Here is a 17187-nt window from a genome sequence, read left to right on the forward strand (position 1 = left end):
GCTATAAGAAAAACTGAAGACCTGATGCATACATACATCAAAACGGATGAACCTCAGGGACACAAAAAGACAAATACTGCATGGTCTCACTAATATGAATTAATTAAAATGAGCAAACTTTTGGAGATAAAATCAAGAGTATAGGTTACCAAAAAGATAGAAAGAGGGAGACAGTGGGAAACTGATGCTTCATTTGTATATAATTTTTTTTTTATGCTGTATGGTGGGGTCACATTTCATTCTTTTTCCATGTGAATATCCCATTACTGCAGCACCATTTGTTGAATTTTTTGTTTGTTTGTTTGTTTTGTTTGCTTGCTTGTTTGTTTTTTGAGGAAATGCATGGGCCAGAAATTGAACTCAGGTCTCTGGCATGGCAGGCGAGAATTCTACCGCTGAACTACCGTCGCAACCCCTGTACATAATTTTTAATAAGGGTGACTGTAAATGTTTGGAAATGAACAGAGGTGAGCATAGCACATTACAGTAAAGGTAACTAACAGGGTTGAATTACAGGCATGATTATGATTCAAAGGGGAAGCTTAGGGTTGTATATGTCACGAGAAGGAAAGCTAGAGGATAAAACATGGGACTGCATAATATATTGAACCCTGCTGTGGACAATGGCTGTGGTAATTGAATAAATATTAGAATGTTTTTACACACAAAAAATAAGTAACAACTAAAATGAAGTACATAAATCCACAACTATAGATGGAAATTTCAACATTCCTTGTCCCTTCACTGACAGAACAAAGAGGAAGAAAATCAGGGAGGATATAAAAGACTTGAATTTCAGCCAGTTTGTCCTATAACATTTATAAAAATTACACCAAACAAGAGACTACACATTCTTTTCAACTATACACAGAACATTCAGCAAGACAGACCATAAGATAGATGATATGCTTGACCTTAAAATAAATCTCAAAAAATGTAAAAGGATTGAAATGATACAAAATATTTTCTATCAAAATAGCATTTTATATTTTTATATGTGTATATATTATATATAACAGATATCTTTTAAAAATCGGAAATATTTAGAAATTAACACTTCTAAATATCCAATGGGTCAAAAGAAATATCACAAGGAAAAGTAGAAAATGTTTTGAATTGAGTGAAAATGAAAACACATCATAACAAAATTTGTAAAATGCAGCTGAAGTAACAAAAATTCTAAGGAGCACAACATCTATTAAAGAAATTGAATTCATGATTAAAAACCTTCCCGCAAGAAAATGCCACCCACAAACAACTACACTGATTAATTCTATCAAGAATTTAAGGAAGAAATAATACCACTCTTTTACAAATGCTTTTTAAAATTATAAGAGGAGGGAACCCCTTCTAATTCCTATCACTTCTGGTGATCAGTCTTTCAAGGAACATGTACATTTCATCTAAGTTACTAATTATTTCCTTCCTTCTACTTTCTTACAGAGTTTAATTTTCTCTGAATAAAAATGAAAAAAAGAAGTCAAATTTTGTGGTTTATAGTGACTACAGCGTGTAAAAGGAAATTTGTAGAATTTAATTATTAAATTTAAAAAGATCTCAAATCACAAAAAAAAATTTAAACCCAAAATAAATAGATGGAACGAAAAAATAAAGTATGAAATTAATGAGTTAGGAAAGAGTCAACAAATAAGGAAAATAAATAATTCCACAAAATGGCCCTTTACAAAGATAAACAATACTGAAAGCCTCTAGCTAGACCCACAGGGTAAAAAGAAAACATAAATTACCAATACCAGGATTGAGAAGATGGAAATTAAATCCTATAAACATTTTTTAATGGATAATACTGAAAAATGAATAACTTTAAAAATGTAATTCAACAACTTGACTGAAATGTACAAATTCTTGAAAGATACAAATTTGATATTCATTTGTGCTGGTTTGAAATTTTATGTACCCCAGAAAAGCCATGGTTTACTGCCTAATCCAATCTTTTTTTTTCCCAATAAAAGAAAGTTTATTATTAGACACACAGTAGAAGCGCAGATGGCCTAGCAGCCCAAAATCTGTTATCCCTGAGTTTAGGGGTTCAAGGTTTTTAAGGATTTTAGCAAGGGGAGATGAGGTCATTCCGAATGGCAAGTTCAAAGCAAAAAAGGAGAGTGTTATCATTATCATTTCAATGGAAGGATATAAACTGAAAGGAGGGGTGACAGAGCTATCACTTCAGGACTAAAGGTGTAAGCCAAAAGGAAGGAAGACAAGTTATCCTCCAAAAAGCAGAAAAGTCCGGGGCTGAAGCTAGTTAATGGCTGACTCCATTAGCATTAGAGCCTTTGCCCTATAAGAAAATGACCAGATACAGGGCATAACAGCTCTTACAGACACAAAGGCACAAAATAAGAGCGTTTACGCTCATTTCACATATCAGGGCAGCTGATTCAGTTTAGGGATTTCAGGTATTCCCCTGTCTACTCCAATATCCCAGAAAGTAAAAAGGAATATGATTCAGTAATCGAAATCATCCCTTAAAACCTAATTTCTCAGTTACAATTCCTCCCTCTCATTTGATAATTATCTCTCAATCTTGAGGGATATCTGGGTGACAACTCTCTAACTGCTTCAAAATCGAAAAGGGGTGCTGTTATTAAGGGGCAAAGGGATGAAATGATGAAACCAATTGTTATTCTTGGAGAGTCCAGTATCTCTCGGTTTCAGAACTTCTCTGGCATTGGAACAATCTGAGAAAACAAACTTAATAGGTAAAATTTTACAGAGTACAGGATATCTTTCAAGGTTTCCAGAAACACTGTTAGTTGGGGTTTGCCACATATTAGCCAGTTTGCAATATCTGGCTGAAACTTGCATAAGCTCCAGCCAGATATTACAGAATGACCTCTTCACTCAAATTAAAATCTCTTAGCCAATGAAACTCGATTTCTTTACCCCTTTTGGTCAACTAACCCAGGATGCCAGAGCCAGGCTCATCCTTTGAACTTATGTCTCATGATGCCAGGCCCAGTGTCCCATGATGCCAGGGCCAGTTATGTTTCATGCTGCCAAGGCTTATACCCTTGGAAATTATTTATACCCTTGGAAATTATTTCTCACATTTGGAGGAAGCTCAGGGTCCTAACCCAATCTGTGGGGGGAGATCTACTGTTTAGGGTGGAAAATCTGGTTGCACAGTTTCCATGGAGATGTGACATACCCAGTTGCAGACATGATCTTTTGATTAGATTACATCCACGGTGACCTGACACACCCAGCTGTGGGTGGGACCTTTAGATTAGATGGAGATGTGACTCTGCCCTCTCAAAGTGGATCTTGATTAGTTTACTGGAGTCTTTTAAAAGGGGAAACATTTTGGAGTTGCTTCAGAGCCAACAGAGACACAGACATTTGAAGATGCTTGAAGCACCACAGAGAGCAGATAGCTAGACATGGACATTTGGAGATGCAGAGCCCAGTAGACATTTCCATGAGATGCTAAGCAAGCCAGAACCCGGTGCTGTGTCTTGGAGGAACTAAGTAAAGGCCCACAGATGCTCAGAGAGGAAACTGCTGGCGAGAAGCTGGAAGCAATGGAATTGGGAACAAGGACCAGCAAATACCAGCCATGTACCTTTCCATGTGACAGACACTGGCCTTTCTTGAGTCCAGGTATCTTTTTCTGGAAGCGTTAGTATTGACATTTTTATGGCCTTAGAACTGTGTATTTGTAACTTAATAAATTCCCTTTTAAAAAAGCCATTCCACTTTCACTGTACTGCATTTCAGCAACCTTTAGCAAACTAATACACCATTTATGTTTTCATATTATTAAAAAAAAATTTATTTTCAGCAAACCAGAAACAGAAAGAAACTTTCTCAACCTGATAAAGGGCATCTAAGCAAACCTACAGTTAATGTCTACCTTAATGAGTAGGAAGAAGACAAAGGATGTTCCCTTCCTCTTATCAATTCCATTTAACATTGTACTGGCAGTCCTAGACCTTGCAATAAGGCAAGAGAAACAAATAAGTCATCCAGATTAGAAAGAAAGAAAACTACACTAATAGATGACAGGACTGTATGATCACGTACATAAAAACTAAGGAATTGGGTGGGCCACAGTGGCTCAGCAGGCAGAGTTCTCACCTGCTATGCTGGAAACCCGGGTTCAATTCCTGGTGCCTGCCCATGAGGAAAAAAAAAACAACAAAAAGCAAAAACTAAGGAATGTGCCCTCCCCCACCAAAAAGACTGCTAATAGAATATGTTAATGGAGCAATGTCACAAGATACAAACTCAATATGCAAAAGTCAATTGTATTTCAATATATAGACAAAATACTGTTTACATTAGCAAAGAAAAATGGGGTACAATTTAAAAACGTGCAAAACATTAAATTGAAAACTATAACACTGTGCTGAAAGAAATTAGAGAAGAGCAAAAAATATTGGGATATTCCATTTCAAAGATTAGAAGAGTCAACATGGTTAAAAGTGTCAATTTCCCCATAGCTAGCCTATAGATTCTATACAATCCCAGTCAAAAATATCAGCCTGCTCTTTTAATAGAAACTGGCAAGCTGATTTAAAATTCTAAATGAAAGTCAAATGACCTAGAAACACTAAAACCATTTTAAAAAAGAACAAAGTTAGAGGTCCAACACTTACTTGAGCATACTATAACCTACTGTTATCATGAAAGTATAATATTAACATATCAGTGGATAAGAATATAATATGCAGAAACAAACCCACTCACATATGGTTAACTAATTTTCAAACTGAGGTACCAACATAATTCAATACAGAAAGGAAAATAATTTCAACAAATCATGAAGGACTAACTGGATAACCGTATGGGAACAAATGAATCTCCATCTCTACCTCACACCATATATATGTGAGATTCATCTTAGATCTAACCATAAAAGCTAAAATTACTAAGTTTCTTAAAGCAAACACAGAATATTGTTAGACTCTTCAGAAAAACAAAGATTTCTTAGACAAAATACAAAAAAAAAAAAACCATTAAAACAAAAATAAAATCTTTAAAAATTAAATTCTTTGGTTGACCAAGAGTTTTGGTTTGCTAAAGCTGCCAAAATCCAATACACTAGAAATAGAACCGGTTTTAAAAGGGGAGTTTATTAAGTTGCAAGTTTACAGTTCTAAGGCCATAAGTATGTCCAAACTAAGGCATCCAGAGAAAGACACCTGGCTCAAGAGAGACTGATCTGCCAAGGCATGTGGCTGGTGTGTGTTGGTCCTTATTCCCAATTCACTGCTTTCACTTCTGATGCCAGTGGTTTCCTCTCTAAGCATTGTGGGCCTTCACTTAGTTCTCCAGGACACAACTCCAGGTTCTATCTTGCTTAGTATCTTATGGGAAGACAGCAGACTCTGCCTGTGTCTAGGCATCTGTTCTCTAAGTTGGCACTCTAAGCATCACCAAACATTAGCGTCTTTGTCAGCTCTGAAGCAATTCAGAGAAGAATTCAAATTCTTCTCCAAGAGTCTAATCTGAGGATTCTCCAAAATGTTTCCTCTTTCAAAGGACTCCAGTGAACTAATCAAGACCCACCATAAATGGGTGGAGTCATATCTCCATCTAATCAAAATGACACACCCACAACTGGGTGTGTGACATCTCCATGGAAACAATCCAATCAAAGTTTCCTACTCTAAACCATAGGTCTGGCCCCAAATGATTGGATCAGGCCATTATGTACCCATAATAAAAAGCCATGGCTTTTCTGGGGTAGATAATAGTCTCAAACCGGCACAGCAAGACACCATTATTAATGAACAGACAAGCCACAGAATGAGTGAAAATACTCACAGTACATATATTTGATGATGAATTTATATCCAGAATATGCAAAGCACTCTTACAACTCAATAAAAAAAGACAAAAAAAAATTAAAAAAGGGCAGGACTTTGAGTCAGCTCCAGCTAGAGGTTGGAAATTGATACTTCCCTTTTCCAACATAAGAACAGGTGAACAAACTTAAAATCACTGTCTATTCTTGGATGCAAAGAACTAAGGTCTCAGAGCAAATTGCTACCCTAATATAGGAGACGTCCACTGACATCTCTTCTTATCTGGAACGGACACTATCAGAGCCATAAACTGGTAAGAACACTTAAATGGTAAGTTTGATGAACTGCTGGAGTCTAAGTGTGAACCAGCAAGAGAGTGAGAATCTTCTGGAGTCCCAAGTTTTACAGAGAGCCCCCACATTTTCCTGGGTTTTACCTCCAAGAATTCAACAACACTCTCATGGTAAAGAACCAAGAAAAATCCCTTCCAGTCCCTGGCAGGGAGAGGGGAAAAGTAACCACTGTGAAATATGTTGGAGTGCTCTCCATAATAAAAACCTTATCTGCAAGGTAAAACTTAACCATACCTTTTCCCTAACTCCAGCCCCTTCTAGTCTTCCTGTCTCATTCAAGGAGGTGAGGCGAGCTAAGAAACACTAATGAAGATCATAGCCCAGAGAGCCAGCCAGGCCCACCAAAAGACAGATTTTTAATGATAAGATACAGAATGCTTCCTCTTCCCAACACTTCACCATCACATCAAAAGGATACAACAAATGTGGATTATGGATGAAAGAATTATAAGGCTCACACTATTTGAGGGGACAAAAACAAGGACATTAGAGGATTTGAAGCCTCTGGCACCTACAGCTACAGAAAACATTCAACATAGCTCAACTGTTAGTCACATTATCATAAAACTTCACATTAATGGCCTTTTGCTTCAGTCCCTATGATCTGATATATCACGTCCAGCTTTCAACAAAAATTAAAATTCAAGGCAAGTTAAAAGGCAAGGAAAAGAAACATTCTGAAGAGATAAAGCAAGCATCAAAACCAGACTGAATAAAGACAGATTTTAGGATTATCAGTGAATTTAAAATAACTACGGTTAACATGTTAAGGGTTTCATGGAAAAAAAGTAGAGAACATACAAGAAAGATAGGTAATGTAAACAGAAAGATGGAAACTCAAGGCAATGAAAAGGAAATACTAGAAATCAAACACACTATAACAGAAATAAAGAATCATTAATGGACTCATCAGTAAACCGAACATGGCTGAGGAAACAACCAAAACGAAGATATTTCAATATAAATTTCCCAAACTGAAATGCAAACAGAAAAAAAGCATATCTTAAAATTGTGGCACAAATTAAAAAAATGTAACACAGATGTAACTGTAATACCAGAATGAGAGAAAAAGAAAATGGAGCAAAAGAAATATTAGTATAGTAAGTATGACCAGTATAACTAGAACGGATGTGCTGGTTTGAAACTATTATATACCCCAAAAAAGCCATGTTTTAATCCTGATCCAATCTCATGTGGCCAGACCTACTGTTTAGGATGGAAACATTTTGATTAGATGGAGATGATACTCCCCCCATTCAAGGTGGGTCTTGATTAGTTTACTAAAGTCCTCTAAAGGGGAAGCATTTTGCAGAAACCTCAGATGCATATCATATCATATACTTGGTGAACAGTTGCTTCAGAGCCAACACAAGACCCTGATTTTGGAGGTACAGAAAGAAAATGCTCCAAGGGAAGGTGTTTGAAGCCAAAAGCCAGAAGGATTCACAGGGGCTGAGAGCCATTTGAAACCAGAAGCCAGAGAGAATGCAGACAACAGCCACGTGACTTCCCATGTGACAGACATCAACCTTTCTTGAGTCAAGATATCTTTCTCTGGATGCCTTGGTTTGGGTATTTTTACGGCCTTAGAACTGTAAATTTGTAACTTAATGAATTCCCTTTACAGAAAACATTCCATTTCTGGTATACTGCATTTCCAGCAGCTTTAGTAAACCAAAACAAAAGGCTAAAAGTAAAGATTGGCAACCCCAAGTGTTAGCAAGGATGTGATACAACTTGGACTCTCAAACAAAGCTGGTGAGAATATAAAGAGGCACAACATTTTGGGAAACAGTTTGACAGTTTCTTATAAAGTTAAACACATGTATTCTATCACTCAGCAATTACTCCTAAGCATTTATCCAAGATAAATTAAAACATACATCTACCCAAAGACTCCAACAAAAATGTTCATAGTAGCTTAACTCATAATAGCTCCATTAATAAGAATGATTTAGAAATACTGTGTTAAATTCACACAATAGTTTTACTCAAAGAAAAAAGGAAATGAACTACTGATACATGCAGTGACATGGATGAATCTCCAAATCATGCTGAGTAAAATAAGCCAGATATCAGAGTTTATATTGCATGATTGCATTTATACAAAGTTCAACAGGCAAAACTAACACTGTGACAGAAATTACAATAGTTATCTAGTAAGGGTTCAGAAAGTGGCAAGGGGAGCTTTCTAGAATGATGTTTTATTACCATGATCAAGGTGTAGGAAACATGAGTTTTGTCAAAATTTTGACCTTTGTCAAAATTTATTGAATTTTGTGCATTTCACACTGTAAATTACATCTCAGTTTAAAAGGAAAAGGATTTAAGATAAAGGCCTACGTTTTCTATAATCAAGCACAGTCTAAGGCAAATTTTTCCATAAAGGACTAAAGACTAGATATTTTAGGCTGATTAAAGAGTAAATATTTTAGGGTTTTGCAGGTCATATGATCTCTGCTGCTACTTGTCAACTCTTCTCAGTTACAACTACTCAATTCTGCCATCTCATTAATAGTAATCATAGATAGTATGTAAATGTAAACAAATAAGCATGGTTGTGTTCCAATAAAATTACTTACAAAAACAGGTGACAAGCTGGATTTGGCCGTAGTTTAATAACTCTGGATCAAGCAAACAGAAAATGGATCTTAAAAATTAATTTAAATATACTGTATTTTCTTTCCTATATAGTGACAGGTCTAAGTACTGAAAGCCAATTACAGTCCTTCCTCAACATGTGCATTTTTCTACATTTTCTCATCACTTAAAATAGGGAAATAACCAGAAAAGGCTAAAATACAATTAATTTAGAAGATCATCATTTAAAAATTCATTTGTTTTTGTGGGAAATTTTGTGTTGTATATGTGACCAAAATAATAACTGATTTTTTTAAATATTAGTTTCAATAGCTACTATAGTATTTTGAAAAAAATAATCAAGAATATGGGAAATATTCAAATTTAAGATAAGCTGAGTAGTAATAATTATTAAGTATAAGCTGGAAATTTAAAATGCACTTAGGTATACACATACAAAGGTACCCATAATGCTGGCATCTAGATTTATCTGGTATAAATTCTTGGAATATGTCCAAAATTACTCATAATCACTCAGGGATTTTTTAAAGGAACTCAAAATTAAGGATAGGAATTTCTTTTCATTGTTTCTGAATAAGCATTTCAAAATGAAGAAATGAAACAAACATTCCATGAGAAGTATCAAAAGCTAATTTTCTTCATTTAGGCAATGCTAAAAAATTGATAATCTGTACAGAAAATTCAAAGTATACAACTTTTAGGTAGAAGTAAATCTCAAACATGCTATGACCCTAAGCTGCCTGAAAATGCTTATCTGTTTTCAAGAAAATTCTAATCCAAAAATGAAAGTAATTTTCTCTCACTATATACCTAAAAGAAGAAACATTAGCAAACTTTTAGATGACATGGGTTCCAGCACAGATCTGTCATGTAACTAGCCTAGCCTGTGGCAATTGGGCATTCATTCATTCATCAAGTATTTATAACCTATTATGTACCAGACACTGGAAACAAAGTAGTAAACATCAAAAATCGTGACATATTCTAGTAAATCAGTTCATCTCTGAAAAACTCAGTTTTCTTTCTCTAAAATAATGGGATTTGATATTTAAGCTTACTTTCAATTCTTAAAAACAAAATCCATGATATCCCTTTTCTGATTCTTAGAAGGCAACTTACAAAGCATAACCTAAAATCCACTCTTGCCACTGGCTATAATCATTTGTCATGTTATCATATTCAGGCAGGAAACAGAAAAAGATAAAGAACTGATATTCTTGAAGAACTCATTTAAATTTACCAATTGTGGTTTATCATCCTTCACACAACTTAAGACTAAATATGAGCCTTACTAGCCTATTACTTGGTAACTAAGCTTCCTTGAATGGGGTCCAAGAAATAAAAAGAGCAATCTCATGAGAAATTTCTCCATATAATGAATAATTTTATGGTACATTACAGTATTTAAGTCTACAAAAAACATATTTCCTACTGAATCAACTATCTTCTTTTCATCAGAATCAGCTTATCTTCTTATTCTCTTCAGAACAGGATCTGACTTTTAATGTGCTTGCAATAATACAGTCAGAAATCCAAATCATGCATTCAAATATGGTTCCTGTGCTTGACATAAATTTTCTTTTATCATCAAGATGTATTTTCCCCACAATAAAACAAGAATGACAGTCCTTTAACATAATGTTCCTCAACTCCAAAACGATTATTTTTAAACATCTCCCATGTATTCATTTTTACCAGATAAAATTCTAGACTCAATTACATTTCTGATAAAACGAAAACATTCACTTTAAATATCCCTGCCCCACATTGGGGCCCACCTCAATACTCAAAAGAGATCCTAGACATGGTAGAATCTGCAGTTTCTAAACTCTGAAGATCATTCCCCAGTGAGAAACCAATTTAAATATCTACCAAGAAAAATATTAATAACCCCCCAAAAGAGATCCCTGCATTTATTTTTAACTTCTAAATATGATCAAAGTTTGCAAAACCAAGTTAGCTCTACCCAACTCCAAGACAGTAATAGCAGTAGCTCCCAATTATGTTAGTCTTAGACATCCTACTGTTAGTCTCAAATGCCATTTGCTGTACTTATGCTTATTTTTTAGTGTTTTTAAGAATATGAGCACCACCAACAGGTACAATAAATGTAACTGAAATCAAAAGGCTGAAATTATCAACAAGAAGCGACAAGGAACAGAGAGGTAGTCAATGAAAAGTGGTGGAACAACTTTACGTAAGACAATCTACAATATTTAAAATACATATAATACAAAGATGAATTACTTATCTTTCTACTTTCTATAGTAATGTAAATGTTAAGTCACCTCTAGAACTAGATTTTCAACTCAGCTATACAAAATACCAAATTACTAAAGGAAACCTAATATACCCAAATATATTTCTTTCAGTAGATACATATTTAAAAATTTAATAAATGACATTAACTTTGATACAACTGAAGTGATTTATAACTTAGAAGAATCATTATTGTAAAATATGATTTGTCCAACTCTCTTGCCGCTCCTTTTGGAGAAAACCCTCATTACTGGGTATAATGGGAAAAAAAGTTCATTCAGGTTTTGGAACCAGGAAGACATGGGTTTGAACTCTAGGCTACCATACCTTGGACATAAACATTCTGAACCTATTTTTTCATCTCTAAAATGGGAATATTAATACCTACCTTGCAGTTTTGTTTTAATGATTAGTGAAAATACATGTGAAGCAGCTGGCACATAGGAACTGAAGAAACTTTAGTTGTTATCATTGTTTTTGCTACTCACAAGCACATCCATGAAAGGACATGAGAAAATAAATCAAAGCCTAGGTGGAATTTCACTGCTAAAACAAAACATCAAAACACTCTGATAGATCAAGTGAAACTTTGGGTTAACTTCTGTTCACATTTTATATATACAAGATGATACTGTAGCTCTTCTTTATAAATATATAAAATCCAAATTTAGCTATAGATCTACTTATTTTGGATTAAATAAAAATGAAAGAGTATTCTCACACAGCAAAACAGATAATTGTATGAACAGGAGAGACGGTTTCAACCATCGGAAAAAAACTAAGATATAAAAATGCTTATGAAAGGATAGTAAAAGATTCCTACCTTTAAACCGACTGTTATAAGATCTGTAACAACACTGTATGGAAAAAGTAAAAAGAGAAAATGGAAAACAAAGTTAGAGAACGAGTTTTTAAAAGACAGAGATAATTAGACTAAAGAAAAAAGAAAAAGTATTATAATAATGTAAATAATAAAAAGAATGTTCATGAGTTGTGAAATGTTAATACAAAGAAAAGTGACAAGGACAGTCTACCAACAGGAGGGTATAAAAGCAAAACCTTAATATCAATGTAAGAAATATGTAATTAACCAAATTCTTTTAATATTTAGAAAATTCAAACAAATAGTCGTGCTTCAATAAAATTAGTATTTGTCGATTTACTTCTATTTTACAAATCTAAACCAAAACTTAAAATCATCAAAGTTCTTCCTTTCATATCACTGCTATGAAATGTCACAAAGCCTTAAATGAAACACGACCAGTGCTTGGATTTTACAGAAATAGAAAGCATCTTGCCAATTTGTGCATCTACCACCCAAAACTGCTCACAAAAGATAGTTCCCTCAGAACTGAAATAAACACAAAGCTTCAGACGTCAAAAATTTCAAAATGAAGACAAGCTTTAAAAAAAAAGTCAAAACCGTTTAAGCATAAATTATTTCTTAGGAGGAAAAGACAGACACACAAAAAAGACAGTTACTATACTAGGAATTTGAGTAACTACAAAGATATGATTTGTGGTGTTCCTTAACTCTTCCTCAAAATAAAGAAAAACATCCTTCCTAGTCTCAGGTTATGGGAAAATGTAGAAATCTAATTAGCATCATAAATGCAGAAATCTAATTAGCATCATAAATGCAAAAGCTCACTGGGTTCAAAACTACATCTCTTAAGACCAGGGTATATATAAAACCCCCTATACAAAGTTCTGCCATACAAAAATCCACCTTTTCAAATCCAAATAAAATATCTTCAATTAAGGGTATGTCTGCATACCTCCTAAAGAAAAGTTTAACTAAATTCTACATGGTTAATAAGTGATAAATCATAATTACTTCATAAAAGTAAATATGACTCCAGATTGTTTAAAAATGGAAATGTAATTGTTTTAAGCAATAAGCATACAGATTTTGTTTTTCCTTGTAGACTTCTGAAACTCAAAATTCATCTGTCTAAAATTTAAAGGTGATAAGTAAGTCTGATGTTCTTTTCATATTAAAAAAATGATTGCATAATACTTTGATTAATGGTCCTGATGCAAAGTGTAAATTATGCACCTACTTAAACTTACAAATGAACTTACCTTTCAGAATCTGCATCGCTGTCCCACATATTTAAACCAATAAACTCATTCTTAGCTTTAAGACCACAAATGGCGGGAGGAAGTTCACCTTCTTAAACACTATCAAAAAGACTAAGTTTGTACTTCTATGGTCCAAGGGTTTAACACCCAAGAGACATGAACTCTAGAGTCTTCTTTACTATAACTATAAATTTTCAGATACATAAAGCTAGTCTGCTTCCATATTTCAAGTCAAACAATCTAAAGACTGCTATAATGAAATATTAATTTCACAGCCTTTCTCAACTGAAATATTGTCATAACTACACAATTAAAATAGTAAAATTCTGCACACATATAATATGTAACTGAGTTAAAGGTAATCTGAAATGAGTTTTCAACAATGCTCTCAGATAAAACTCAACTAAACAATAAAAATAATGAAATTACTTTAAAGATCTGCATCACAATAATAAACAAAATCTAAAATTACATTTTGTCTCTCCTCTACAGCAGCAAGCAATCTGTATTCAAATGAGCTAATCCGACATACCAAATAGACTTAATATCGTAAAATTAAAAAAAGTAAAATCTAATGAGAGCAGAAATTATTGGAAGAGTCCAACGTCTTTAGATAGCATGACAACAATGATATGGCAGCAAGTAAACGGCTTTTACTGTTCAGGCAAGTCCCATATATTCTACAACGGAGAGGTTTACAGAAATCTCGTCATCAAAAGTAGACAACAGGCCAAAGAAAAACTCTAATGCATAATGGGAATAAATAAACAGATTTCCAGTCTCTAATAGAAGCTGGGGATTTAAAAAAAAAATTGATGTACATATTTTAATAAAATGTAAGCTCCAACCCGATACTGATAAAATGAAAATTATCAGTGATTCTAAATGTTTTTTGTTTCTGGTCATGGGCCCCTTTAAATTTTGGTGCTTGAAAGCGCCCCGAAAATTGCACTTAATATTTTGCATACAAGGCAGAGAATTCAGGAAGTTTCTTTTGGGGGAAGGGGAAGGAAGGAAGAGGGGAAGCGTCCCTGGTCACCAAGTCCAGCAGCCCGATACACAGAAATTGTTAACACATCTCACAAGTCAGGAAACCTCCACCCGCCCCGAGACCCGGTGTGGGGCCTGGCTTAGGGACCTGGTCGCCGCCCAGACGTGCAAGGACGCGGCCGCTCGACTTCCCGCCCGGGAAGGCTCCACCGTTGACTCCACCGCTCGCTCCACCTCACCGGTAAACAGCAACTCCCCAAGCTGCAGGACACCCGCCCGCCCCGAGCGACCGCGCCGCCTCCGCCTCCCCAAGCGCCGCGCACCATTTTCTGAGAGGAAGTGTGGGGTGGCCGGGCTCCCCCAGCTTTCGGCGCCGAGGGCGTACCGCGGTACCCGGCGAGGGGATCAGACTTTCCTTCACTTTCCAGTGTGAGGTATGAAGGGTGGACAGGAGGAGACGCCGCGTGGGGGTAAGGAGAGACTGCGGTGGTCCCCCCTCCGCGATTCGGGGCTCCGCTTGGAAGCACCCGGAAGCCACGCCGTCGGGCTGAGCCGAGGCCCGGCCGCTGGCGCCCCGCCCGGCTCCTCGGCCTCGGAACGAACCGCGGAGAGGAAGCGGAGGAAGCGCAGCTCAGCCCGGCCGCCGCGCCGCCTAGCACTTACCCATCCATGGCCCAGATGGAGGAGCGCACTGTGCGGGAACTGACGGGCTCACCGCGGACGGAGGCGGCGGCAACAGGGCGGCTCCCGGGACTGGCGAGCGGAGCCTCTCCCGAGCCCGGGCCGGTAGGAGGTGGAAGGAGAGTGGGAAACAGGGGCGGGGACCGGGCACGCTCCCGCCACCGTCGCGCCCCCGCCTTCCCCTCCCTGAAGCGCGTCCCCGCCTCACCTAGCCCCGCTCCCTCAGCGTCGACGCCCTCCCTCGGGACCCGCCCCTACGCTCGCGCCCACTCACGGTCCCGCCCTCGGCCGATCTTCGGCTCGGCTCCAGAGCGCCCTCTTCCTACAATCACCCTAAGACTCCGCCTCTCCGTCCCCGTCCCGGCGCGCGTGCGCACCCGCCCTCCCCCGGCTGACCCCAGCCTCCCGCCTGCGTTCGCGGGAGCGCGCGCCTTGTGCTGCCCGCTTCTCTGCCCCGCACCCCCCTCCCGCGGGCCTTCCGGCTTCGCGGCCCAGTGCCGCCTGGCTCGGGATCGTCTTTCGGCCGGCGGAAAGCCTTTGGGGACGCGGCTCCAGAGAGTGGGTAGGAGTGCTCCGCGAGGACCCACAGGGCCGCGAGATTGCCTCGGGTGGGCGAGAATGGCTGTGGCCAGGCTCTGGATGGTATCTTCGGAGCCCCGAGCCATGCAGCCGGAGGAAAGCGGGACCCCACACCCGAGCGGGGACGTTTGCTGGGCCGGCTGGGTAGTCCGTCCCGCGCAGGAAGTCGACCCCTGGGATGGGCACCAAGCCCAGAAGAGTGGTCGGAAAGAAGAGTGAGAGAAAGGGAACTGTCTGGGATCGTGAACATTTGAATTTTAAGATAATTTTAGTCTCTGGATGTTTTTCGAGCCGACGGTCTGGAATTCAGTTAATATGAAACTTTCATTGTACACATATGGAATGACCACTATATTGCCAACATTTTATAAGAGTTTTCTCATTCATTCTTCCCTGTTTAAATAAAAAAAAACACACGAGGGAGGGATTATTATCCCCATTTTTCAGATGAAAGGATAGACACGGTGCTTTGTCCACAGTTTCACAGCCAGGAAACATTTGCCACCAGAGCGCTTCACTCTGGTCCGAGCAAAAAAATTATATGTAGAGACAATTCTCTGACTTTTTTCCTTTTAATACAGTATCTGTTTCTGAGATTTATTGATTATTCAAGTCACAGATCTTAGATCACCGTGTTACCAAACATTATCTTTAACCAAATAAACTTAAACCTCCTGAGTAGAAAGGATTTCCCCCTCAGCCTTTTCATTTGAAAAGCATGTAACAGTAACTTCATCCGTCATTGCTGTTTTCCTGCTTCTAAATAAGTGCGTACTGCTACCGAGGTTTAAACTGGATTTATCCATCATTCAGTCAGTATTTATTGAATGTCTACTATGCGCCAGCTACTGCAGGAAGACACAAGAAAATCAGGTTCCAGCCTTCACAGTTGAATGGATTCCTTGGTCAGTTTATTTATTCTGGTTTGGGCAGAAAACAATTTTTAAATAGCTCGGCTATCTTATTCAGGAAGATCGTCTTATTAATATCTAACCTTACTCCCTGTTTCCAAGAGATTAAATATATATTTTTTTGGTATGTTGACTCCAAATGTTAACTTGTAGTTTTAAACATTGCCATTCTGCGTTGCCAGATGGATATTTAAAAATATCAGCTATCTTACTGTTTAGGTATTGGAATATATTCTGATGAAATTTCCTTCATTTTTTTAACTACACAAGTAATACAAATGTACGTACTCATTTGGAAAATTTAAACAATATTAAATACTAAAATGTTTTTTTCATCTCAAGCCACCACCTACCCATAATAGTCGCTGTAGCAATTTTGCATGTATCCTTCTAGATCTTTACCATTTTTTAATTTGCTTTTTATTCACTTAAAAATCTCGGAGATTTTTTTCACATCAGTACTTTTCATCTACTTAATTATTTTTAATACTATTTAATATCTCGTAATTTCCTGTATGATAATTTATTTAACCATTTCTAAAATAGTGGAAATTGACATTGTTTCTAACCAATGTAACTAATGATGTTGAAAAGAACATCATACGCAACTATTGAGGATCAGATTCCTAGAAGGAAAATTGTGGAACAAAGGGTATAAGCATTTCAAATTTGATAATTTTTTGTTGTCAAAATGTCTTCCAAAAAGATTGTGCCAATTTACATTGATTATTTTTTCAAAAGCTATTTCTTTAAGCCTGAGGCCTTAAGACAGCCAACAGATTTCAATTAAAAAAAAAATTCTGAAAAAAAAAGGAAAAATAAATAAATTCTGGATATTTATCTAAAAGAATTGAAAGCAGCATCTCCAACGGATATTTGTACAGCGTTATTCACAATAGCCATAAGCTGAAACAACCCAAGGGTCCAGACTATTGGATAAACAGCGGGTGGTTA

At 37.0% G+C, this 17187-nt stretch overlaps 1 protein-coding gene across 5 annotated transcripts in view; it reads right to left on the reverse strand.

Annotated features, from left to right (window-relative positions):
* Positions 1-14945, reverse strand: part of PTBP3 (polypyrimidine tract binding protein 3) — a 140428-nt gene extending 125483 nt beyond the window's left edge. For 2 of the 5 annotated variants that reach the window (XM_077142048.1, XM_077142039.1), the window contains exons 1-2: positions 14726-14945; positions 11811-11844 (exon numbers count right to left, since the gene is read on the reverse strand). In XM_077142048.1, the coding sequence (XP_076998163.1) occupies positions 11811-11844; positions 14726-14733 (42 nt within the window). In that variant the 5' untranslated portion in view covers positions 14734-14945. Of the gene's footprint in view, positions 1-11810; positions 11845-14210; positions 14256-14725 lie in introns of those variants that run through there. The other 3 variants (XM_077142077.1, XM_077142057.1, XM_077142067.1) reach the window with 2 other exon arrangements.
* Positions 14946-17187: the final 2242 nt, after the last annotated feature.

Source organism: Tamandua tetradactyla, chromosome 2 (genome assembly GCF_023851605.1).
Source record: "Tamandua tetradactyla isolate mTamTet1 chromosome 2, mTamTet1.pri, whole genome shotgun sequence".
In the NCBI taxonomy this organism is placed as follows: Eukaryota; Metazoa; Chordata; class Mammalia; order Pilosa; family Myrmecophagidae; genus Tamandua; species Tamandua tetradactyla.